A 27,721-nucleotide genomic window follows, 5' to 3' on the forward strand; every position below is an offset into this window, starting at 1 on the left:
AAAAAGTGACTGGGAGCAAAAAAAAGAGAAAGTGCTCCAAGTGACTCAGACCTCAGCCAAGTTCGGCCTTAGGGTGGCAGCCCTACTCCACAGAGACAATGGGGGCCCAAGGAGGGGGACCATCCTCTTGGACTAAAGTGCCACATTCTCTTCTATCCTCCCACCACCTACCTGCCTTTTCTAACAGCCTATTTTTTTCTTTTCTTTTCCCACTAGAGGCCCAATGCATGAAATTTGTGCAAGGGGCTCGGCCCTCGCAGCCCTGGCTTCGTCCAGAATGTTGTTCAGCTGTCCCATCTAATTAGCATATTATGCTTTTATTATTATAGGTAGCTCTTATTTTCTAATTTTTAATCTGTTATGATGCACTAAGCAGCAAGGTTGGTGTTTGGTTTAAATGAATGACAGGAAAAGACCAAATGGTTCTATTTTGAGCATTGTCTTCTCTCTTGGGTTTCTTGCTTTGCTGGTTAACATGGTTCGTTTACTGACTACTTACTACATGCCAGGCACTGTGCTTTACCTAAATCCTTTAATCTGCACCAAAAACTCAGTGAAGCCTGTTCCTATTTTTTAGATGACTAAAGTTTAGAGAGCTGTTTCTTTTCACACAACAGTTAAACTTAACATTCTATGGGTATTATCACTCCAGTTGAGACTATCGTGAATCATCCAACCAAAAGGATGTTTCTTTTATCAGATTGGAAGAAAATAAGAAAAATGCCAAAACTTTGGTTGGTATCCAAGCAGAGAGAAATTAATCAAGTTCTTTCTTCATTGAATGGCTGAAGGACATGACCAGTCTGGTCTTTGGAGTGGAGAATGTGTTCAGACTCAAAGAATTTATATATTACCCATTTCATCTACATTCCATTGGAATTCCATGTCATTAAAATGTTATTTCTAGAGAAATGGTGAGTTGCTGGCAAGTCACTTCATGTCTTCTACTGTTGTTTCTAACACTCTCATGTCTGTACATGTATGACTATATATGATGAATTAACTTCTACCCAGGAGTTATCTGCTCCTAAATGATTTCCCTATTTTGTAGACTATAGTTTGTAAATATGTAACTGATGAGGCACCTGCCCATGAACCTAGAGAAAAACCATGCATCTAAGTGGCTTACCTAAAAATGCCCAATTTAGAGGAACTATCAGCATAGGGTGGAATTTTCAAATGCAGCCAAAAGGAATGACATTGCTTCTGAAGCACTGCTTTGACTGGAGGTCACCAGGGTTGCCACACCTGTGCATTTTCATGTTGCATATATCACCTGCCTAATTGGAAATTCAAGAGAACAAAGTCTTCATCTGAAAATAAATTGTCATGAAATATAATCTGATAAATTAGCATTTTTAAAAGAAAGAGAGGACATCTGTGGCTCAGGGTGTTTAATTCTATTTCTATGGTTTCTGTCAGAGGCCTTTCTTCTTCTTCATTTTTAATTGCTCTTAGCCTTTCTTTTTTCCATTATGCTGCTTTTGGATTACTTAAACACATGCACATGCACATGCACACACAACAAACACAGTCTCCTTGGCTAACTTCTTAAAATGCAATAGTCACATTCTTCTAGGAAAAAAATAAATTATTGCTACTAACCTAATTCAAGAAAAAGCCTGGTAAATCTTCAGCTGGCAGAAAAGCATTCATTTCAGAAATGTGGAACTCACAAAATAGTTTCCAAACTTGTGATGCATTCTACTTGGTTAATGTTACCATGATGAAAAACTGAATTTTGATAACTGATATATCATACAATGGAAGCAAATGTAAAAAAGAAATTTTAGAAACATTGGATTCTTGTTCTAGAATGTCCATAATGAAATTACTTGTTATCTCGAAACCAGTAGGATTTGTGGTTCCTATAGTGCCAATATAGGGTGTTGAAATTCTTGGGGATTTGTCAGACATTGTCTTAGGAGAAACTTAGATGAAGATTTTCTATAGATAAGACTCCATTGGTATGCATTATGTAAAAGGTGCCATGATCTGGACCATCTACCTTAAAAAGGTATGGGAATATGCTGTGAATCTCACAGCCTTTTTCTGCATCTCTTTATTTATTTATTTGTCAACTTCTTTCCACAGAGCTTTAGAAAACTTGCCACTCAGAAAAGTCTCCCATGAGATCCCATTGGAGACTCTTCTTCCCTCTGAGCTTAGGCAAATATTATATCACCTAGAAGTCCAGTTTACACATTTTCCTAAAGGCTTTCTTGGATGTGCTTCTGAAAAGATTGATTTTTCATGAGTCCACCAATGCAGCCTTTCACTTAATTGCTGGCAAACTGCCCAAACCCAGGTTATAATAAGTCCATTAGAATAGAGACATCATTTGTTTTTCCTAGTGCTGCACCATGTCTAGTGACATAACCGTATTAGCCAAGAGCAAAGAACCAGACCCCTCATTTATATCATGGCTGGCAATGCCTAAAACAAGGATGACAGTCCTCCCAGCTGCCTTGTTACTGGAGCACCCAGACCCCCATGACCTAGCACCTTAGTTTTTAAAAAGCTATTAACATTACACTCATGATAAGGGTAGTCCTTAATAAAAAACAAACTGGAGGCATTTTATAGCTAAACAATTTTATTGGCTTTTTGTGAAATAAAAAACACAAAACAAACCATCATGGTTAAAGGCCATAGTCAGCGTCAACCAAATGAACCAGCCACTTGGTTAGAGTAGCTGATAACACTAGTGTATATTATTGCTTATACCCCAGGTTCATTTATACGTCCATTATGTTTTTGGCAAGATTACAATCAAACAGGAGCTTTGGTTGTGTAAATTCAACTCTGACTGCACATTGAAAACTCAGCCTCTACCATTTAGTGACAGGATATATGCTGATTCTTCCTGAAGCCTGGCATTTATCCTCTCATTCTATGTCCCTTCTCCTTCCATTAATGATGCACAACTCTATTGACGAAAAATTAAAGCAGATGCATTTATAGCCATCCCTCTGTACTCTACTGTCCCCTCCCCCTCCCCAGCCCTTGTCATGAAAGGGTGATGCATTTCTAGGCTTCTCCAAACTCTTGTATCTGGTGTGTTTCCACTGTCAGTAATAAATGCCTATCTATAATCTGGATAGATTTTCAAATGCATGACTGTCAACATTGGGGTCTGGACTCTACTGTCTCTATTCCAAGTTCTGAAAGCTAGAAAAAAACAAAACCAAACAAAACACGAATCCACAACCTTTAGCATCAGTAAGTTGACCTCCCAACAGAATAAGCCCTAGCTTCCACCACACAGCATCCCATGGCAGATATGAAGCTGTGGCCTTAAAATGCTTTGTATGAATGCTGCAACATTTTAATTCACAGAGAAGCAATGATTGACTGCCTTTCGAAAGCTCCCTGGCTCAGTACTTTCTATTTTAACAGTGAAAACTCAGAATGACAAGGGGTCAGAACAAACTCACAATAGCACCATTTCCTAGACTCTTGGAATAAGATTCCTGTCTACATTGGAGAACACAGGGACCCCAGATGACCCGGCCTCCAGCTTTGTGCCTTCATAGGCCCCGCTGAATTTCAGCTGGGGTGGGTGGTCCACCTTCCTTAGCCTATTTTCTGCAGCAACATGGATTTTCCCTGGGAAGAATTAAAAATACGTGTCTTACAAGTGAAGTTGGCCACAGGTGAGAGACCTGAGGAAGCTTGTTTCTGGTGGTGAGATGTGACAAGCCTGCAGATGGTGGACAGAGTTCGGGGACCCTTGCCCTTACCCAACTAGATTCAAGTCAGTAGAGAATCGGCATGCAGAAGCATGGCGAGATCAATGAACACTGAGAGACATCGACCCTAATACAGCAGTCCAAACACCAACACTCTTATGGTATCTTTTGTATTCAGGTCCACCAGTGAGTTTGCCCTGGATAATGCTGGGATTTAATAAGCCCTTCTAATGATTAGAAAGATTATCCTCTTGAAACTAGACATTTTAAACAACAGAAGATTTGATATCACTATATTTTACATGGCACACATAACCATATAATTACTAGCACTTACACGGCAAATATTGTAAATACACGTTCTTGGGGTTGACTTGGTAATTATACCAGTGTTAGTTGGCAGAACAAAGATTAAACACTCTCTAACTTGCACTTTGGGGAGTTTTATTCCAACCCTTTACTTCACAACAAAAGGCTAACCCTCTAATTATGTAATAACGCTCCGTGATCATGTGGGAACAGAGAATCACAGGGCGACTTCATGGTTAATTTGTGGCCTGTAAAATAAAGTAATACATAGTATTTTCATTTCAACAAAATACAAGAGACCATATAAAAATATTTTCCAAATTGGAATTTGCAACATGAAAGCTGAATTGTTTTTTTTCCTTTGTATAAAAAGAAACGAGAGAAGAAAAAAAAACCACCCAAAACGGACTAAGGTTTATTAAGCCTTCTAACAAAAAAATATACATGTAAGTTGAAGGAATGCAGTGAGCATTGTCAACTTCCCTTTTGTCCAGGCTCATTGATGGTGAGCTTGTGCTTTGATCCCAGCCAGATAAATGCACAAAAGTGGAGGAAGACCAGTGCCTGAAACCTGACCTACAGCTTATCGCTAATAATAAGACTAACGGTACAGTAGTGCTTTCAAAAGGGTGTGATGGATTACTGACTTTTCCTCCTCTTCCTCCTCAGGCGACTGCTGGAGATGAATTCCAGAAGCACCACTTTCGTCTCGAGTGATGTTTATTTAGTGCAATATCTTCCTTCTCTCTTTCCCTTTTCACCCGCTGGTAGTGGTCTTCTTCCTTCAGGTACCACACAGGGGGCCACCGGTGGCGCTCAAAGTATTCCTGGTTGTCTGGTGAAAAAAAGGGGTGGATGATCATACCTGCGGTTCATGCATCGATTGCTTCTATGAGCTAGGTTCTCTGTTTAATGCTTCACATGCATGATTATCCACAACCTGATGTGCTGGAACAATATTAAGACCATTTGCAGATTGTGACATTGACATTATTTTTTTTGTTTTCTTTTTAAAAATATATTTTTATTGATTTCAGAGAGGAAGGGAAAGGGAGAGAGAGATAGAAACATCAATGATGAGAGAGAATCATTGATCAGCTGCCTTCTGCATGCTTCCCACTGGGCATGTGGGCTCACTGGGAATCAAATCGTGACTTCCTGGTTCATAGGTCAATGTTCAACCACTGAGCCATGCCAGCTGGATGACACTGAAGTTTTGAGTGGTAGAATTACTTGCCCTAAACTCATGTAGCTGGGTACAGAGAACCGGAACCCAGGATCACTTGATATAGTGTAAGCTTGCTCCTAAGCCTGCCGCCCTAGATGAGGCTGAGCTGACAACCTCAGCATGCTCTGTGGCAGGGCCCCGTGAGCCCCACTCCACCCAAACCCTCCAAACACAAAGTCCTCCAAAGAGAACCCCCAACCTACAATCCCTGTGTCATGTCACATGGGTATGTGACCACCAGCCAGTCACCAGAATTTCTCCCCGAGCTTCCTGTGGCCCATGTTCCTTCTCAAGGGCAAGTAGGATATCAACTCAGTCAGAGGAGATAAGAATGGGATGGATGGGGACCCCGAAGGCTCACCTGCAGATTTCGATTTGATCTCTTTGCGGAACTTGGAACAAACACTGTTGTAGTTGGTGCAGATGTGGTGCAGGCACCAGGCAGCCAGCTGGTGGGCATTGTGGAACTGCAGGGAAGTGAGCAAAAGTGGGTACGCCTCTTTTTTTAATAAAGTGGGGATACAAACAAATAGGAAGCCACCGTAGGGGGGAGAGAAATAAAGGCCTGTATAGTAATTCAGTAAACACCTTGTCTTGGCTTTGGCTGTGGTCTATTCCAGCCAAGTATAGCCTTTGGCACACCCCTCCCTTATCCCCTGTGATAGGTGCACCAAAAATAATCACTGTATCAGATCAGGAGTTTAAAGTACGCCTGCCCTCCCGTACCCCACCACCTGGCCCTCTCGTGTGATAAGTGGCCATGGCCTCTGAATGGCCCCAGCCAACACCAGAAAACAGCGATGTCATCTCTGTTTAAGGAAGCCTGGGCAACGCAATACTCCGTGTCGCATGTCAGAGCTCAGCTTTCAGAGCCAAAGATCTGAAAGAGGAGACCGTGGAATGTGTGACTGTCCTATACCTGTCCTTTGGTTACATAAGAGCAGGCAGTGTGGGCATGATGGGAGGGATCCAAACGCTTCACCCCTCCTTTCTTGAGTAGGTGCTCAGGGAGGTGACACTGAGGTGGCTGTGACGGAAAAAGACCCGATGCTCAAAAAAACGACAGCTTCCCAAACATGAAAGGTCTCCTCCCATCCCTCACTCTTTTGGTCTATACCCCTTCTCAGACATCCATTCTAGTTGTTGCTCTTGACGTTTCTTGGATTAGACAAGACCCTGAAATCTACAGTCTGGCTTCTTCTGGGGCCCACATGGCCTTGAACAAAGGCCATGAGAAAAACCAAAGTCCTCAGAAACTAAGGCAAGAAACTCCTTGAAAATTACAACCCCAACCTCATGGACAATTTTAGCTGGTGCTTCCAATTTCTCTTGATATTAGATTTCTTTCTGAAAGTAGGATTAAGATAGTGCTATATTGAAGTTGGCTTGTTCCTATTCAGGAGAGACAATTGTGGATATTTCTTCCCTACTCTGAATTCAGCGACTTGATGTTGTTAAAATTGGCCAGCTGGGAAATTTATACCATGGAATTAGAAAATGCAACAGATCAGGGTCCCACCCAGCTGCCCCAAAGCCTAGTGCATGTGTGTATTGGGATGACAGAATCACAATATCAGTGTTAGCAAATCCAGATTTTAGAAAACCCTGGAGAGCCACAGTGAGACGTGGGGCCTAGCGGGACTTCATTGAATCCTAGAAACAGATCTTGGCCAAAAAGTGTGCAAGAATTTTACAAAGGAGAGACAAATCCCTCCCCTAGACGGCCCCAAGTTGTTCTCCTGCATGCAAAGCTAGGGCCTCGAGGGACAATGCGGCTGGTGCAGGGGTTAGGTCCTTGTTGTTTTTTCAAAGGAAGCCCAGCGGGGTGAATGGTGCATGAAATGTAAAACTCTCAGATCTTCCCAGTGTACACAGGGGGCCTCTGTGACTCAGTGGTGACATCTTTATTTAGACAGATGCAACAGTGGAATGTTTTATCAGCATTAAATGAACTGGTTGAACACACTAAAAAGGTGAAAAGCAAATTGTTACAAACCTGGGCCAACTCCAAATAAGAGAGCACTTCCCCATCAATGCCCACGCCACTCACAGCAGCCTTGGTCAGCTCCTGAACTGCGTGCTGCTCTGGGGAAGAGAGGGACAGGAGAAAGTTAGAACATCCTCTGCAAGCCAGACATCTTGCCTGGAGGGTTGGGTCTGGTGCTGGGCCGCCTAAGAGGGGAGGAAGTATGGAGCACAGTGCTAACAGCCATCCTAACGGAACCTAAGGCCCATTCTGATGTGCGGCCCTTCAGTACAGAGTTTGGTCTCCAGCCATTGCACCTATGACTCTGAGGACACTAGTTAGCACTTCTGAAAGAGCCAGATTCCTCCAGACCTTTGCTGTCCAGTATGGTAACTCCTGGCCATGAGACTATTTAAGTTTCAATTAATTTAAACTTAAATGAAATGCAAAACCCAGGTCCTTAGCCACAACCAGCCACTTTTAAGTGCTCAATAGCCACATGAGTTTTGAACAAGGCAGAAGCACAGCGTCCCCACCACTGCAAAAAAATCCTATTGGACCTGCTGCTCTACACAGTCCAGCACCTTTCTAGAATCCTCTAGACTCTCTAGTTTCTTCCTGTTTGACAGTTTCCCCACTCACCCTGTTCCAAATCTCAACACTTTCTGACAGTGGAGAGAATGAGTAACAGGAACGAGTTCATATGGGGAATTAAAATGTGAATGCTGCCTGGATTAGTGGCTGAGCATTGACCTATGAGCCAGGAGGTTAGGGTTCAATTCCTGGTCAGGGTATATGCCCAGGTTGCAGGCTCCATCCCTAGTAGGGGGTGTGCAGGAGGCAGCTGATCAATGATTCTTTCCATCATTGATGTTTCTATCTCTCTCTCCCTCTCCCTTCCTCTCTGAAATCAATTTAAAAAATAAAAAATAAAATAAAATGTGAATGCGTATGTCTATCTTAACAGCTGCAGATGGACCACATATTGCTCAGCCCCTTAGATTCTAATGACTGTCAGCCAGAAGTAACACTAACCCAGCTGGGAGAACTGTTTCTGCTTGTGAGCCATGTCCAATGTTTCAAACCTGAATTTAAATTGTGGTTCTGAGACTGAGCTGTCCTGCCTCCGTTTAGGCTGTCACCTGCCTCTGGGACTGACAGGGAGTGGATAGTCTAGGCCCCGTGTTTCTAGCTCCTTGATGTTACTATGTTTGTTTGTTTTTTCCATCTCTATCATTGCATCTGTTCTTCTAATCCACTATGTTGCTGAATCATGCTTACTTTCTGCTCTGGCTCTACATTCTTGTTGGTCAATATGCCTCTATCTGGTCAATAAGTTATCTAGATTTCAGTGGTTTCTTTGGCACACCCTTCCTCAGCTCGCTTGAAAAATAAGAGCTATTTGGAACTAAATTTCCCAGAGAAGTCATCGGGCTTTTTAATTTGAGGTAACCTCACCATTCCTTGATATTTATTCAACACTTTGTCTTGCAAAGCATTTTCACCCCAGAAGCTGATTTTTAAACAAGATTCTAAACACTCTATCCTTACACTAAACAGTATACATCAAATAGTATAAAGGAATCATCTTAGGAAGCCATCTATACTAATAAAAGGGTAAGGGTAATATGCTAATTAGATGGGACAGCTTCCAGATATCCTTCTGGACAAAGCCACGGTGGCAGGGGCCAAGGCAGAGGTGGTTAGGGGCGATTAGGCTGGCAGGGGGGAGCAGTTAGGGGCGATCAGATTGGCAGGGCAGAGCAGTTAGGGATCTGGCCTAAACCAGCAGTCGGACATCCTCCGAGGGGTCCCGGATTGGAGAGGGTGCAGGTTGAGCTGAGGGACTCCCCTACGCCCCCCGTGCATGAATTTCGTGCACTGGGCCTCTAGTATATTAAATAATTATAACAGTAATAATAGCATTTAATAACAAAAGTAAACAGAGAAGTCTATAGTTCATAGGAAAGGGTTTCTTTGGGTCAGTTTCTTTTATGAAGAAATCAGTTCCAGGTTTTCATTACCATACTTAATATTTAAGCAAAAATGACACTGTGTTGAGATTGGTTACAAACCCTGTTCAATGGATTTGGCTCCAAATTGCTTCTGTTTAAAAAAAAAAATCAAATTTATCCTTAAAGGACAAATACTTGGAAAAACAGCCAAGTGGTTTGGAACTCATACCTCTGAAAAAGGACACTGCCCATCACTGCTTCCTAGTTACTATTTAAAAAGTAGTGTATACTCATTTAGACCTATGACTTCAGGTTTATTAGTTAAAAACAGTTTTTTAAAAATCAGCTAGTGCCTGGCTGGTATGGCTTAGTGATTGAGTGTTGACCTGTGAACCAGGAGGTCACAGTTTGACTCCTGGTCAGGGCATATGCCTAGGTTGTGGGCTCAATCCCCACCGCGGGGCATGTAGGAGGCAGCTGATCAATAATTCTCTCTCACCACTGATGTTTCTATCTCTCCCTCTCCCTTCCTCTCTGAAATAAATATATTTTAAAAATATCAGCTAGCAATGCTTCAACTATCTCTTGCTATCTCACTGAGAAAGAAGGCAGGGGAGGGGAGGACTCTGACCTCCTATTGGTTGCATATAGTAGAAATGTGGAATACAGAGAAATAAATCTTTTTCCTAAAGACACTGACAGAAAATAAAGCACAGACATGACTGGTTGGTTTGCTCATACATTCATTTAATGATTCAACAAATATTTATTGAGAACCTAACATCCTCAGGCACTTTTCTGTGTGCAGAAGATAAACCAATAGACAAAACAGGCACTATCTCTGCTTTCATGGTTAACAGGAGTAAACTAAATGTAGCGATAAACACCCAAATGGCTTGCTAACTGACACTGCTGGTGAATAAAGCTGAAGGTTTAAATGTAAGTGGAAGGTATTTGAATGCCTATGTCCTATTTAGACCTGCTTTAGCTTACCCACTGAACAAATCTACAAATGATACATAAGATTTTGAGAAGTTAAGCCAAGTCTCCCTTTTTTTTCTCATTCTTTCTCCCAAAATGATCTTGACAATGTCAGAACATTTTCTAAAATAGCTTTAAGAAAACCACTTATATAATGCTGACTAGGACCAGACACAGTTCTAAGGACTTTATATATACATACATCTTAACTCTTTAATCTTCCCTACAGCTCCATGGAAGCATACCATTTTCCCCATGTTAAAGAGAGTGAGAGCTGAGATAGAGCAGATAAGTCAAGTAAGAAGTCAGTAAATGATGCAGTCAAAATTTGAACCCAAGCAATCTGGCTGGGTAGCCTATGTTCTTAACCACTGCTTCCTATAGCCTCTTTCTAAAGACTGTGTCTGGATACATTATGAAGATGACATGGACACAACAGTGTTATTTCAAATTCCATGGTCCACAAATGAGGTAGAGTGCAGAGAAAATGGGCCATGAGGGGATCGGCCGTGCATTATCCATCTTTTTATATTTGCATCACCTAACAGTTCCTACCACAAAGGAGGTGCTTAAAAATATTTGTTGAATTGAATTGGGCTGTCTGATACATTTGAGCAGTTCATATCATCCTGTACAAGACTGTCTTATACTGGGTGATAAAAAAATTAAGTTTTAGTCCCTGGAAATCTTACTTTTGTTTAAATGTGAACTTGATAAATATGACAGTCAGACACCACATGGCCTGAGTCATCAGCCTTACCTGCAAGTGCAACCAAGTGTGGCAGGCAGAATCTGTTTGCCAAGGCAATTAATTCCAGTGGGTCCAGGTCCAAGTTAGGTGACAACTGCTTGGTGTAGAGATAATCCAGTACCGCCTGCATTGACATCTTGTTTATGTTAGGGAGATATACCTGAAATGTTATTTGAAAAGCTGAGTTCTGATGAAGAAAGCAGTGGGCACATTTTCAGGCTATACTGCTTATACACATCCCAACTGTGTTATTCGAGATTGGCAAGTCTGGAACACCTGCTTTGAGGCTGTGTCTAGAAGTCATTCACTATTTATGGCTTTAAACATAACAGTTTGATTTGTAGAGGACAAAAGCGTGGGGCTGTCTGACAAAGCCTGATTTGGAATTTTTAAATGGCTATTTGGATTTATAAATCAGACAAATAGGTTGTAAATGTAAGATGACATTATGAGTCCTCCTTGCCAAGTACCTTTGTGGGGAAAGAAAAAACCTAGCAACATGACAGGTGTCGGGGTGGGGGTGGGGGGAGCTGCAAACCACACTATTGCTGACACACGGTAGAGCCCAGATCTCTAAGATGTCAAAGCAGAGTATATGCAACTACCCGAGCTGCCACAGTGACTGGCTTGATTCCAACATTCTATCGACATATATGCTAATATGATATACACACTTAATTATTTTTCCTATGGCACAACCACATAGATTCAGAACTACTGGAACATTACCAGGTGCCAGTAGACTGAGAGCACCCTTCGCCTGGGACTTCTGGGGGAATAGCTGGTTGGTATGGTGACCTCTCCCCTGCAGGGTTCCCCTAATCTCCCTCCTGAGTACCTGTAGCTGTTGCCCATGTGAATGCATGCTGGCGTTTGCTAGGCAGCCAGGGAGTTCTGGATGGCTGGGTGGGGCATGGGTCAGTGAGATCTACACTGCACAGCAGCTGTTCTTTGCTGCAGGTCTCTAACTACATGAAATGGGCCCTGGTGTTTATTTCTAAAATGATGATTATAAAAATGAACCCCATTAAAGGCCTCCTATGCACAAGATATTGTGCTAAGCTTTCCACACGCAGTATCTAATTTAATCCTCACAGGAAAAGATGATTATTTCTACTACTTTACAGATAAGGAAATTGAGGTTTAGGGAGGTTAAGTTCCATATCCAAGGTCACAGAGCTAGTGAGTAGTGATTGAGATTTGGACCCAGGGAATATAATTCTATAGTCTGTGTTCAGAACTGCTGTGCAGTATTGGAAACCCCTCATGGCAAAGGAAGCAAAGGTTTGGGTTACATCTTTCATTACTAGTTTTTAAGAATTAGATTTCTGAGTTCAAAAGGATAAGTAGTTATGCGCTTCTTAATTCTGGTATTTAATAAACCTCTCTACAGCATAGTATAAAGATATACATATCTAATTATATATAATTATATCTATACTATATATCAAATTTTATTCTCTTTTCCTCTCTTCCCTCTTCCCTTCTCTCTCTCTCCCTCACCTCATGTCTAATGTATTCTAGTGGTTCCAGAATGTTTTCAAGCATAGCAACCTTCTCTATTATTCTCTTGTATAGCCACCAGCCACCTCAGAGAGGGAATATCCTTTCAGACAGAACTTCCCCCTAATGTATCAAAGGAAGGGCTCATAAAATTCCTAGATATATTTAGAAAATTATCTCCCCTGCTTCCTTCAGGTATTGTCAGTGGAAACAATTATTATTCCATAAATAAGGTATATCGGTTATTACCATCCATGATTTAACAAGTGTGACCATTGCAAATAACCTCTGCAACATACAGAACTTGGCAAGTAGAAACTATTACTAATATTATTTTGAAATAAAAAGCCCTTGCATTGTAATTAATTGCTATTCCAGTGAATCTAACACTGGTTGTACTTGTGTGCATGCTTACATAGGTAGACATGTTTATGTACACATGCATTTATTTTATACATACATAGATTTATTTCTAAACACCCAATTGTTTCTGTATGTGTGAGCACATGGCAAAATTTTCTCCCTCAAAAGTGGTGTTTGGATTAGTACAATTTTCTAGATAATGGAAGGCTAATTAAGTTGTAAAACTTTAAAATTGGAGCCATTTTGATTGTGAAAGTACAGTGCACATTTTACAAAGTGCCAAGTGCTAAAGGTGTTAGTGACTGTAATATAAAAAGCCAAGGGCTTCCTGTGAACCCCTGCTCTCTCAGAGGGGAGGATGTCTGCTGTTTCTAAAAATACGGGCTTGAAGGACAGGGCAAGAGTCTGGGGCAGGCCAGGCATGTCACTACAATGCCGGGTGATGTTTGACAAATCATTCACCTTCTATGACTCTCAGTTGCCTCATCTGTTATAGGGGAGAAATTTGGAGTCAATGATATCTGAGGTTTTTCCTTTTTCACTGATATGGATTTTCACAATATTCAGATTACTTTAGCAGGTTTTTGTTTTTCTTTGTAAGAGTCTGTTCTAAGTCATGGTTCTAAGAGATGGCAGAGTCCAGCAAGCAGCCCCCAAAACTCTCAGTGTCTTTGGAATGTTCTGACATTTGTCATCATTCGTGACTTGTTGCTTCCTTCTTGCTAAATGGTACTAATATTTTTTTGAAGTGATGGCCCTTTTTGGAAAATAATGTTAGGGACTTTTGGAAGTAACCAGCAAATAAGAATAAACTAAAAACACTTTCAGAGCACACATTTTTCCCCCTTCATAGTTCATTGTTTTTTGTGTGTTTTTTTTTAAAGCCCATTCATGTGATTTCAACATTTACAATGGAACTGATTAACTATGGAGAGACTGTTTTATAGAATTAAAAAATAATATAAAGTGACATAAGAAATGGAATTAAGAATTTTGCATTGTACCTGCTTGATGTAGCTTTTAAAAAGAGAGTAATAAAAGAGAATATAATGCTATCCTAAATAACATTCCATATTCCAGTTTAGTTGGTTTAAAATTTTAATTGCAAAGATCAGCTCAGACTATTAGGCTTATAATTAGAGACAGTCTCCTAGAGGATGAGAAAGTATTGTAGATCCAGAGCATGGCTTACTACAACCCTGGCATGCATTTTCAATAAACCATTTGCTGCAAACCTCTGGGGGAGAGAATTGTGCTTACTGCTGTATTAAAAGTAATGAGAAAAATATACGTAAAATAGTGTCTTCTTAAATATTAAATGACAAAAAATGTTAAAGGAACATCAATGGGCACATTTTATTATTTTCTGAATATGCATGTGAATTCTATTAATGCCAAAAAATAGGCTGCATTTTGTATTGGGAAGTCAGATTTTCACAGGACAAAACAGAGTTAAAAGGTGGCCTAGAAAAGACAAATCCCAAGTGCACATAGGGACCCAAATCAACCCTGGAGCATTTACTGGGCGCTTGAGTGCTCTTCCCTACCCCCAAAACCACCTCTACCAGGAAGGAAACTGGGGGCTTTCACTTAGGGCTTTCAGGGGACAAAGATCTTTAACTCCTCATTAGAAAGCATTTAACAAGAATCCTCTAGTTGGATGATGGTCACTAACGATTCTTAAATGTTCTAGACACCAAATTCAATGCGTTACGCACACACTCTCCTGCCTTGCCTGCCCTTTAAAGAAGGTTCTCTCCTTCTCTGTTATCCCCATTTTACGGATGAGGACACAGATTTAGAGAGGCTGGCCACGTGCCCCAGGTCGAGCTGAGACAGGAGTTCAACATTACATAACGATCACAGTCTAAACTGGATATGAAGAGAAGGAGCAGGAAAGGGCAGGAATGTCTGTGCATGTGGCATTTGCCATACACTGGCTAGAGAAATTTCGGCACAGACCTTTGGTTTTGGTTCCAGGGCCTTGTCTTTTGAGCTGGGTTGGATCAAAACATACCTGTTATTAGCCTTAGCTACAGCTCTAAGTGGTGAGCGACCCTCACTTTCTGGGGGAGTGCTCAACAGGTGGTCATTTCCAGGGGAGGCATACGTGCACATTCACATTTGCTGCCAAGTTTTTGCTTCGGTCACCTCTCCTGCACATTTTAATCTGGAGACAATTACAATCCATTCTGGGAAGGGATAAAGGGGATTAGCATTTGTGAGGTCAGCTCCACAGTGTCCCTCTGTGCCTGGGTCCCCGACCTTGATCAGCTTCTCCCTGCTGGGTTAATCGCAGGCGGCTACAGCACCATCAGCACACATTGCAGTGAGCTGGAGAAAGAAGGGAAGCGAGCCTCTGGGCTCTTTATCTAGAGAGAACTGAAGTCAGTGAAATGCCTTTAGGATGAAGTTTTATTTATCAGTGGCGTCCTCACATTTTTTTTTTTTGGAAGAGACAAAGAATATCATCAAAATAAGTCTCCTGACAGCTACCATTATGTACAGTTGATGAGGTGCTTTGCACATATTCATTCTTACACCTCATGACCACACTATGGCTTATTCTCATGATTTCCAGATAGGGAGATGAGCTCAGAAGGGTGATCACTGGCCCAAGGCCTCAAGCTTGCAGAGTAGGAGCTGGGATGCAAGCCTCGCAGCTCCTTCACTGGGGGGCCTCCACAGGCTACAGGGGTCTCCATGATAACTCCCCAGAACACCTCTGACAGTACAGGGACCTTTTCATTGTCACATGTGAGAAGTTCCTGATCTACAATGGCTGAAAGGCACCAGGAGAGGTCGTCAGGATAGTTCCAATGCTTTTCTCCAAACAGCAGACAGCCTTTTGCTGGGGGTTGGCTTAGCAGCAGCTGCAGTTTGTTCTGGAGGCAGGGGGGGTGGCCCAGTGACCTCTCTAGTCTTGGTCATCCCAACTTGTGATTCTAGGATTCTGTTTCCCTACTTGGGGATGCAAATGCAGGCTCCTGGGTCACAATGGGAGTGCTCAGATTTCTGGTGTGAGCAATCCTTTCCAAAAGTTAGCCATTGTTTTCTGTATTTCTTTTTAAAGTTTGGAGAGTTGCTGAGATAAGCAAAGCAAAGCCTCTTAGGACAATCAACTTGATGGGGTGTCCCCATATTTTTTCTTAAAAAAAAAAAGATGGTTAAAAATACTTGCAAAACTGAACAAAAATGCTTGCTCACCTCTAGGCTAAAGTTAGAAGTGTTTGAATGAAATTTTTATTTATTTTCCAACTGAGTGTGTAAAAAGATGCAGATACAGGGTCTCTGAGGTACAACTTGCTCTGCTCTAAAGAGTGTCCCTCTTTTGGAGAGAAGGCCAGCATCTGACACTAACCAAGGGGCTTCCACTAGACCTAAGCACTTTGAGAGATGTGTTCAGAGGAGTAACCATTTGCTGTATTACTGTTTCCCTACTGCTGACAAACTCTCAGAGAAGGCAAGTTAAGGCAGAGCCACAGAGAGAGACATAGCTCAAGGAGACCTCAATGGCAATCCAGTGCATCCCTCATCTTGCGGATGAGGAGACAATGGCACAAGGAGGTGGCTTCTTGAGGTCCTCTCTCTGGTTAAGGCCAGAGCTGAGCCTAGGACATAAGTGACTGAAGACACATTTCACTGTCCTAAACTTTGGAAAGATAGGTTCTGTCCCTCTTATATATGCTTTTGATAATATGCCTGGAGACATCTGTTACAAAGTACAGCTGATCATGTTTTTCAGGGGAGAGGAGAGCGGTGGGGATGAAAGGATAGGCACGGAAAGCACTTAGGTGCTCATACATAACAAGTGAACAATAACCAATGCTCCTCACAATTGCAGATCGAAGAAGAGGGTGATCTGACACGCAGGCACTGCCTAAGGAACTATTTCACAGAAGGAGTTAAAGAAGCAAAGTCATCTGGCTAATAAAACACTTTATACAAATACACATGCACGTTCATGAACACTCACTCAGGCTTTTCGGAAGGCACGTACCTCACTGTTGGCGCTTTCCACAAATGACCCCCCGAACATGGCAGACATCCACTGGCAGCTACAGATCAGCAGCGGTTTGTGGGCACTGATGGCTCCATCGTCCAACTTAAATGTCACATCTGCCCAGGGATTGAGGAAACACCACCATGAGTCAGCCTCATTGAGAGTTGCACCCATATTCATCCATCTACGTCTCTTGTCCTCTCTCTTCCATAGCTTTATTGAGTGATTTTGTGTCCCATCTGTGGCACACCCAATTCCCTCCATGTTCTCCAAGGATTAAGGAGTAAGCATTTACACACAGTGTCACAACACAACTTCTCTGAACCATAAAGACACATAAAAGAGGAATATTTTTTTCTTCCCCATTATGAACAACTTCAAAAAATTATAACAGTGGTAAGAATAATACAACAGCCCTGACTGGTTTGGCTCAGTGGATAGAGTGTTGGCCTGTGGACTGAAAGGTCCCAGGTTCGATTCCGGTCAAGGGCATGTACCTTGTTTGCAGGCACATCCCCAGTAGGAGGTGTGCAGGAGGCAGCTGATCGATGTTTCTCTCTCATCAATGTTTCTAACTCTCTATCTTTCTCTCTTCCTCTCTGTAAAAAATCAATAAAATATATTTTAAAAAAAGAATAATACAATTCATTTATCACACTTAATGTTTGCCATGTTTGCTTCAGCTATATGTGTATATATAATTTATATAAGTTATTATATAAATTATATTATAAAACAGATAGTATTACACATCATTCCTACTTTATCGAGTTTCTAAAACTAAGAACATTCTCCTAGATAATCATATCATTACTTCTAAGAAAATCCACACTAATAAAAGAGAAACATTCAAATTGGTGTCACTCCGCTACACCTACCAGCCAATCAGGGTGAGTATTCAAATTAACCCAACAAAGATGGCAGCGGCCACGGAGCTGGAGGCTTGGGTTGCCCATGGTGATGGAGGAAGCCAAGCTTCCAGCCCGCCCTGGTTGCCACTCAAGGGAGAGAACAACACGCAGGTGTGGCCAGGAGCCTGAGAGATCAACACAGAGGGGTGCCTGCTCCAAGCCTCCGCGGTGTGGCTGGGAGCAGGCTCCCAGCAAGGACACACACACACACACACACACACACACACACACACGGGGCGACTGCTCTGAGCCTCCGACACAGCTGGGGGCAGGCCCCAGTGGGGACACACACACACACACACACACACACACACACACGGGGTGCCTGCTCCGAGCCTCTGTCAGACTGTGGCTTTGTCTGTAGGACTAAGCCGTCAGTAGGACATCCACTGAGGGCTCCCGGACTGTGAGAGAGGGCAGGCTGGGCTGAGGGACCACACCCCTGCAACCCCCCGTGCACGAATTTCGTGCACCAGGCCTCTAGTTAAAAATAATTCCCTAATATCGTCTACTATCTAGTTCATATTAAAAAATTTCCAATTATCCATGAACTGTATTTTATAGTCTTTTTCCCCCTTAAACAGAATTCACTTGAGGCTTCCCCACTGTATTTGCTCATTATGCTTCTGCAGTAAGGAGAGCTTGATTTCATGAACTTTACTTGAGTCCCACTGTTTAATTTGCTGCAGCTTTGAACATTTTTTTCCCATTAACTTTCAAGACTGCTTTTATATCATGACGGTCAGTGTTTGGAGTAAATATTACTCATAAGTTTTAAAATTTATGAACAGACTCAGTAACACTTACTAAATGTATATATCATGACAGGCATTATGAAAGATAAAGACACAAATGAAGTATACATATTATCAGAAGTTAGGAAGTCAAAATGTAATAATGACACACACACACACACACACACGCACACACACAGAGGACAACTGCAAAACAAAAATAGTACAAGATAGAAGACAGTACAAACATGGGCATGTAACCCATCTTGGATACAGGCCACCAGTGTGCTTAAGTAATTATGTAAGGACACCGTGGGCAGATATGCTTACTTGTCAAAGACAAAGAAGGAACAAGAAAGGAGTGTGAGAACAAAAAAGAAGAGGGAGTGGAAAGAGATGAGGCACCCCTGGTGGGAATGCAGGGGTCACCAAAATTGCCTCAGGATTTCAGTGCCTCAGGACAAGAGGTCTTTGCTTTTGGTCATGCGTAATTGCTGAAGGGTCAGTGGGGAACAGAGTTGCTCAGGAAGGAATCCTGAAGGAGAACTGTGAGCATCAAGCTGACTGGCTCAGGCTCAGGCTCAGGGATAACCTGACCCATCCTTGGAAGCATTGTGATATTGTGGCACTTCGGGGGACAGCTTGGGTTCAAATCCCGGGTCTACCTTTACTACCTGCATAACCATGGGCAAGTTACCTAACCTTCTGTGTCCTTCAGTTTCCATATCTGAAAAATAGACATAATAATATGTAGCCCTTAAGTCTGATGAGAATTATATAAGTAAATACATGTAATTTTGGCATGTGGGAAAACATAAGTACTCATCCATGTTAGGGACAGTTATGTTTTCCCCTGCTCATGTCTGACTACGGTTCGATCAAAGGCATCCAGGACTGGGCCACTGGCCCCGCTCACCTGAGAACGTCCCCTTGCTAAGACACTCTTTTATGCGATTGGCCTTCCTGACATGAAACGCTTTCGTAATCTCCTGGTTCATGAAGGCTTCCTTGTTCATGATGTTTTCCACCATCATTCTCAAGTCAAACATCTCCAGGACCTCTGCGATCTGAGCCAGGCCCACCAAGTCCTTCTCCTTTTCATCCAGTTGCCCTGTGTAAAGAAACTGGAGCAGGGTCCGGAAAGGGCCCGATTGGACCGACGAGTCCATCCTGACCACAGTCACGGGGCCCACCCGCTTTGAAATGGGATTGACTTGCATTTCCTTGTGCATGCCAAGAAACCCCTTACTCCAGCCTGCCAGTGTCTGTGCCTCTGGGAGTGAGCCCTCGGCTTCCAGCTTTAGAATCTCCTGCTGGGACAGGTTCTGGCTGGAGGCCTCCCACTGGTCAGCCTGAGGCGTCCTTCCGGTCCCCTCCTCCTGCTCCTCATCTGGGTCAACGACACTCCATGCCTGCTCCTGGCCATCCCGGCCCTGCTTCTCCTTCTCACAAGTAACTTCACTCCAATTTGGAGTTTCTTCACATTCCATTAGAAAAAGATCATAAAATTTGGAAGAGGAGGTAGCGAGGTATATTCGGTGTGCAAAGATGTGCTCCTGGTCCTGGAGGACGAACAGGACGTCAGCACACAAAGGATTGTCCAGTAAACAGGCGGCTTCGCTCGTCCCCGCAGAGGGACACTCTGGGACTTTGATGACCGGTGGAGGGGCTTTTGGAGGTAGGAACGGTGCCTGAAGTAAAGGTTTCTGAACTTTCTTGAGGTGGGATTTCCAGAACTGCAGGTGCCGGCGGGAAATCAGCGCTGCCCGGATTGCGTTGTCAAACACATCCTTGATTCCAAACTGATCAAAGACGCTCGTCTCATAGTATGGGATGCCCAATTCCTTTGCAACCTCTCGGCCTTTCTCAGGGGGCAGAATATCTCCTCTCTTTATGGGCCTGAAATAGAATATTTAAAAATTATTATCGGCTTTATTTTAGAAAAATAATGTAGTAGCTAGGGTCTCCCTAAGGACCCAATTGAATCATAATTTAAAATCCTTCTCAAGCTTTTATTTTTTAAAATATATTTTTTATTGATTTCAGAGAGGAGGGGAGAGGGAGAGAGAGACACAGAAACATCAATGACGAGAGAGAATCATCAATTGGTTGCCTCCTGCATGTCCCCCACTGGAGATAGAGCCCTCAACCTAGTCATGTGCTCTGACCAGAATCAAACCATGACCTTCGGGTGCATAGGTCAATGCTCAACCACTGAGCTACACTGGCTGGGCCTACTAAAGCTTTTAAAAAGCCTCTTGAAAAAATATACTGCCAACTTCAAGTCTTTAAAATATAAAGAACTTATGATTATAGGGAAAAAATGCTTTCAGTAGTAACCACAATAACTGAAGTAACAGCCATTTACTAACTATTTGATCCTGGGAAAGTTACTTAATCTCTTTAAGCCTTGGTTCTCCCATCTCTAAAAGAGGAATAATAATAATGAGTACCTATATCTTCAAAGAGTGTTGAGAGGTTTAAATGAGATAATATGCTTAGCATAGTACCTGGTCCACTATGCTTGATAAATGTTAGCAGTTATCATCGTGAACACCATCATCATCTTCATCACCACTAAATTTTGCTTTATTACTTTAAAATGAGTCCATATTCATTTTCTCATCTGAGCCTCACCATAACCCTATGGGTATTATTTTCATTCTACATTCTAAAGAAACTGAAGGCAGAGAGTTTAAAGGGTTTGCCTAAAGTCACATTTGCAAGTTGCTGAGAGACCTCTACTAAGCAATTAGAGTCTAGAACTCCCTAGTTCCAAACTAGTTAAATGGTCCCCATCCAAAAGCTCATTACATTCTTAGTAATTAGATTTGTAAATCTTCTTTCATATCTTTACCTTCTTTTTTCTTTCACCCTCTTTAGTCAGGACCTCATCACATTTTTGCCTAGACAAGTGCATTAGTCTCTCTCTTTCTCCCTCTTCCCCCCTCCCTTCCTCCTTTCCACTCTTTCTAAAAATCAATGGAGAAAAATATCCTCAGGTAAGAATTAACAAAAAAAATGTTTTGCCTTCTGGTTCCACTGAGTTCCTGGAAAATTTTTTTTTTTCTTCTGGTTCCACAAGGTTCTACCTCCTTTGGGCTGGCACATGAGACCAATTTACAGTCTAATCAAACCCAGGGAGGCCAGACCTTTGGAAGCAGTGTAATGGAATAGTTCTGTGATTATAGCATAACCACAGCAAAGACACAAATGGATTCCAGAACATAGGTAAGATGTGATCTGTTATAAATGCATACTTGATTTTGAGACATACTATTAGAATTTATCTTCCTAAATAAACATTTGGCTTTCAATACCAAAGGTAATGTGAGTGACAGGCACTAGTCTTAGGGGAAATAAGATAATACTAGGTAGAATTTGGATTTGAAGACCTGGATTGAAAAGAGGAGAAACTGTAGGGTGCTGCAAAAGTGGAAGGGGCGTGTAGTGAAGAAAGCGGAATATCAAGCTTTGTTTCTGTGGGCATTTTGTGCTCCTTGTCCTGGGACTGGCTGGAAGATCACTAACGGATGACACTTTTCAAGGTTTAGCTCAAATGTCACCTCCTTTATGTAATCTCATTACTGCTCTGTAGAAGGGCTTGTCCCCTCCCTGTCCTCTAGAGCTCTGTAACTCTCCCCTAGTCCTTCACATGTCCACGGTTATAAGGCCTGATCATCTTAATCTATTCTTTTATACAGCAAGTTCTGAGATCCGGGCAGTCTCTTATTCACCGTAAGTCCTCTATGTGGCTTCTAATCGATTCAGAGGCCATTTATTTAAGAACAGAAGGACTGTGAAAACTTTCCATGAAATCTTTTCAGAAAATATATCCAAAATGTACCCAGAACATCAGAAATTATTTAAACAACGTAACATTTGCTTTTGTTGTGAGAGCATAAAAAATTGTATCTAGATAAAATTTTGTAACAAGCACATTAGCAAATATTGAAAGAAGGTATTAATATCAGCATTTTGAAAAGATATGCTCTTCAGAAAAAAATGCACTTAAACATAAAACACATAAAATTATTTTTATAAAGGGACTATTGAAGGAGCATAGGTTTATAAAAACTCTTACTGCCCGCCCCTGAAATTGGTATCCACATTTTAAACTTCGCCTTTGAGTTGATTATTAAACTTGTGACACATTAAAACATAACCACTAGCAACATTTAAAAAAATGTTGTTTTGCAACTATAGATCCATATGATTTTTTTAAAGCCGGACACTGTCATTTTCGGAATGAAATACTCTCAGAGGCTGGATTGAGGAAAATGAGATTATAACCCTTGGACATGCATACCTGTACGAACCTGACGATCCTGGGTCCAAAAATTGTGCTGGTCACTCTGTTATTTAACTTTATTATAATCATAATTTCAAGAATGACATTATGAGTAGCTAACATTTTGTTTAATACTTTACAAATTTCAAAGCACTTTTCTCTACACCATGTCATAATTAGAGAATTCATTTCAAGCACTGGGCAACCATTTAGTGAAATGGGTTTCTACCTAAGAGGTGATATCACCGTGAGAAGGGTCAGGACACGCACCCTCATGCTGAATAAGGTAACTGAGAGTGTATGGCTGGCTGAAGGGGTCTCAAGACTGTTACAGAACAGAACGCCAGGCTACAGAGACATCTGCTATCTCCACATTTTAATTTGGCCAGCACAGAGAAACACCGAGTCCCTTGGCTTACCTTGCTAAAGGGCGTCGGGCTCGATTAACAGCTTCAAGATCGGCATAGCGGAGGTCTAGCTGGCAGCCAACAAGGACAACAGGTGTGCGGGGGCAAAAGTGCTTGATTTCTTGATACCACATGGTTTTCACATGATTTAGGGAGTTGGGATTAGCAATAGAAAAGCAGAGGACCACAACATCAGACCTAAAAGGAAATGAAAAAAAACAAACAGCACTGTATCACCTTTTCACTTTTTTTCTTTTATCATTAAAGTTTCTCCCCACTCCCATCCATCTAATGCCAATGATCATGTCATAATTTTAAAAAAGAGAGAGATTAGATATTAAACTACACCTTGGAGTCATGCAAAGAGCCTGATAAGCCCCCACAGTCCAGCATCAGCACAGCCCAAGTTCATGTCCACATTGCACTGCAGAATGCCTATGCATTGACAAGTTTCCAGTGATGCTATTCTATAGTATAGATGGTGACTCAAGCTTGACTCAGTCCTGGAACCACAACATGCTGAACTATTTCTGTTCATCACAGAAATAGTTTCAAGATAAAAGAAAACAATACAAACTACCTTTCAGCAGTTAAAACATAAAGGTGATGATGACTCAACCCAATGAGATAAAGCAAAGAGTTTAAACAATACTGAAAATGGAACAGGTATTTACTGTACAAGTGGCAAATGCTCAGAAGGATTTCTACCCTTCTTCCCACTTCAGCACCTGAGTGGAGAGCACAACCACTTATCTGGTTCCGAATTTGCAGGGATTTTGACTCTTTACCAGGTATAAGGTAAGAAGGTAGTGTTCAACATAAAAATAGCAAGAGTTAAATGGATGGCTAATAAGATGAGAAAATGTTGGAAGCAGATTTCTCAATATTATTTATGAAATATAGCAGGTAGATGGGGAAAAGAAAAATTGCTTTATAGTCAATTTTGACATAAAGATCTTTCATTTTTATATAACAACTTACCATTCTAGAAGCCAAAGAACTTTTTACAAGACAGTTGTTCCATTATGGTGTTTGACAGATAGTTGCTAAAAGGTATCTTTAAGAAGAATTATAAACTATCAGTCTAGGTTGAAACAGGCTCAATGATGACTTTGAGAACATTGAGGCAGAAGAGTATAAGGAATAGGAAAACTTATGCCCAAGGATTCGAGATTATCTTGTAGCTAAATTCAGAAATAAACTCGTATAATTTTATTAGATTATTGTTATGTAATGAGAAAGATCAAGTTGATTAATTAAAACACCATCTTTAATTTTTAATTTTTTTAGTTCAAAATAAATGAAGGGAAATTTATATATGTTGGAAATTAGAAAGGAACTAGTTCAAAGAGCAGGAGCTAACATTCCATGGGGACCTGAAAGAAACATATATTGAAATCCTGCCTCTAATATTTACAACCTGAGCAGGAGATTCAAGGGTCCAGAATTCAGTAAAGCAGCAGGATACAAAATAAATATCCAGAAATCAGTTGCATTTTTATATACTAATTATGAACTATCAAAAAGGGAAACTAAAACAACAATCCCATTCACAATTGCTTCAAAAAATACTAGGAATAAATTTAATCAAAACACCTTTTTTTTTAAATCATTAATGAGCTCCCCCCACTACATATCAATAAGACAAACAAATATATCCAGGCAGCCATAAAGTTTCTAAAAATAATCATTTGCAAGATAGAAAACTGCAGGGTTCTTACATTAAATGTAAATCATAAGTTAACTCTTTACATTTACATATATATATATAACTGCAACAGATCAGAGCAAATATAGAGAAAAATGCTGAGATTAAAATATTTATAAATCACAAAAGAGGACCTAGGACTCAAAGTAGATAAATGTATTAATCTGCATGTGTAGTGTCCTTGAAATAAAGATATTATCAAAGATTCTTGGATACTGGAAAATATGTGTAAAATATTCATAAATATATAAATGAAAGGAAAGCATGTCTTGTCTTTGGGATTCTGATTTAGTAGAATATTCTGTGCAGTCTTACTTCTAATCAGCATAAATAGCAGTACCCAGTAAAGCCAAGAGTGCTTTGAATTTTACATTTTTTTCAGGAGCTGAGTTTTCTATTATTCATAATTCTATTTATATAGGATATCTGATGTAGCTCTGCTGTAAGCTTCATCCTGATCATAAAATAAAGCCACCATGAATTTCGGGAGTGTGAGAATAATATGGCAATATCCGAGTTTCAATATTATAGAGAAAGAATTGAGGAAATGTATTTAGCACTTACAAGTGGAATAATATGTATTTGTATAAAATTGTTCTAATTGGTGCCTTCTCTTTCCATATTAAAGTATGTGACTATAAAGGAAATCATTCTCAGGGTTTAATTTATATGACAGACATGTAGCTAAATGTCAATTCCGTTATCTAATTTTATGATACAGCATGTGATGTTTTGAAATCAGAGCTAGCTCTGTTGCCAAGGTTACTGTGATAACACTCATGCCGCTGAACACATACTAGTTACTCTCCAGATGACCTGTAAACAAGTACAGACAGGACCTTGGGGGTTGGAAAAAATTGAATCTCCTGATGATAGTAGCACAATGCCACCACACAATACAAGTCCGGAGGGCCCAACTTCTAACTGTGTCCCATCAATATTTCAATGTATGACATGCTGTTGGAAAGCTAGAAATATAATTCCGTGCTCTGTAAATATTTACTCAAAAGAATGATAGTTAAAGAGAAGAGATTGTGCTGAGAGGAATACTACCTCTGAAGCTAAAATAATTTACTGAGTCAAAATTCTACTTGTATCCTTGGAATAAAGTTATTTTTTTCCCTTTTTAATGCACATCCATGAGAATCTGTCCCCATAATTTTATATGGAAAGCAGTTAAGAATATCATCTTTGCTTAAATGTATTCAGTTTAACCCTTGCTGATCTAAATATAAATGCAAATGAAGAAAACATTGTGTACAGATGATACAGAATCCTATTCCTTAGGCTGCAATATGAACGCAGTACACGAAACCTGATTTTAACCAAGAAAACTGTGTCAATGAATATAACGATAGGGCCATAGGAAGATGCTGCTTTAAACACATCCCTCCTTATCTCAACATCCTTTTCTAATTCCTCACTCTCAACACATCAGTATCCTCTGTGACACAAACACCTATACAATCAAGTAACTATTTTGAGAATGCCATTTATTCCCTCTGCTTTTTTGAGCCATTTTTTTCTATGTAGTCAAAGAAGGCACAAAACCTACAGTGAAGAATATCTCCAGCTTTAGGCGGAATTCCAAGGAACTAAGATCTTAAGTGACCTTTAATCAAACCATTCACTCCCATGTGGAGGCTCTTCAATGTCTACACAGCTCATGTTTAAAAATGCCATTCCTACGAAGGAAAAAGAGAAAAAGGGAACTTCTAGTGTGTTTACTTCTATAGTTCTATTATTTATTTATTTGTTTTTTACTTTGAAGAACTGAGTTTAAAAATAATTGGGAGGGGGTGGTGTGATGAGGACATTCTCACATATTAGGCAGCAGGGTTAGCCTGGAAATGACCTCAGGGTTCCTATTTCAGCTGTAAAAAAGCCTGATAGGATTTAAATGGAGTCCTACAGCTATTTGGAGTAGAATGCATAAGAATCCTATATAATAAAGAGCTAACATGCTAATTATACCCGACGGCGGAATGACCGTCTGGACAACCTTCCGGACGACCTTCTGAATGAAGCTGGGGGCTGCGAGGGCCGAGCCCCTTGCATGAATTTCATGCATCGGGCCTCTATTTTGAGAATAAAGAGGCAAAGCACAAAGTAGACAAAACTCTAAACTCCAGAAGTTGAATATTGAGAAGGGGGTAGGAAGAAGTTTGGATTATTTGTTTACTTATTTATTTTTGTGATTGGGCTAAGTAACTATATTAGAAAGCAAGGGTTACAAAGGATTCAAATGTACAGTCTCAGCTGCTTGCCCATGAATGTTTATTGTTTTGGAGAAAATGTGATTTCTTGTTCCTAAGGAGAAATATATATATAAAAGTTTCACTAGGGTACTAACATATCAAATAATGCCCATGAAATAATGTTTTGATTAGTTAAGTAAAAAACAATCCAAAGTAAGTCTGCATGTTTGAACATTGTGAATTATCAGTTTCACGGAGGGGTAGCAGGTGGGGAGGGAATCAGAAAGAGATCTAGTCATCCAAAAATGCTTGAGCTGATAAAGCCAACCTCAATCACATCAGTTTTTCTTTTGATGGTAAACAAACAAAAAAGCATATTTTTCATTGATCTTTCAAGTAGAACACTGGCCAAAAATAGCATGTGAAAAGATTGGCAAAGATATTTGGATAACATAAGGAGTACATGCAAAGTTGGGACCAATCTTTGTTGGAAGATTAAAGGAAAAAAGTCTGAAAAAAGTGCATCTTATCCACATATCTTGGCCAGAGCTACCCATTAAACAGCAAATGCCACACATGTTCGCAAGGCCTATCTTTATAAAACTACAATCAAATATAGCAAACATAGTAGGAAAAGACCAGAGAAGCAATGAGAAGCTAAACTGATTTTCCAACCAGAAATACCAAATTCATCCTTTGAAGAAGTGGTTGAAAAGGGCAG

The 27,721-nt window shown here is 40.8% G+C and overlaps 1 protein-coding gene across 4 annotated transcripts in view; it reads right to left on the reverse strand.

The window, feature by feature from the left end:
* Positions 1 to 4,396: 4,396 nt before the first annotated feature.
* RHOBTB1 (Rho related BTB domain containing 1) overlaps positions 4,397 to 27,721 on the reverse strand; it is a 66,622-nt gene continuing 43,297 nt past the window's right edge. For all 4 annotated transcript variants that reach the window (XM_036336824.1, XM_036336825.1, XM_036336823.1 and 1 more), the window contains 7 exons: positions 23,107 to 23,292; positions 19,313 to 20,295; positions 16,749 to 16,867; positions 10,892 to 11,042; positions 7,226 to 7,314; positions 5,591 to 5,696; positions 4,397 to 4,836 (listed from right to left, as the gene is read on the reverse strand). In XM_036336824.1, coding sequence (XP_036192717.1) covers positions 4,667 to 4,836; positions 5,591 to 5,696; positions 7,226 to 7,314; positions 10,892 to 11,042; positions 16,749 to 16,867; positions 19,313 to 20,295; positions 23,107 to 23,292 — 1,804 coding nt within the window. In that variant the 3' untranslated portion in view covers positions 4,397 to 4,666. The remainder of the gene's footprint in view (positions 4,837 to 5,590; positions 5,697 to 7,225; positions 7,315 to 10,891; positions 11,043 to 16,748; positions 16,868 to 19,312; positions 20,296 to 23,106; positions 23,293 to 27,721) is intronic.

Source organism: Myotis myotis, unplaced genomic scaffold, assembly GCF_014108235.1.
Source record: "Myotis myotis isolate mMyoMyo1 unplaced genomic scaffold, mMyoMyo1.p scaffold_m19_p_15, whole genome shotgun sequence".
NCBI classification, from domain to species: Eukaryota; Metazoa; Chordata; class Mammalia; order Chiroptera; family Vespertilionidae; genus Myotis; species Myotis myotis.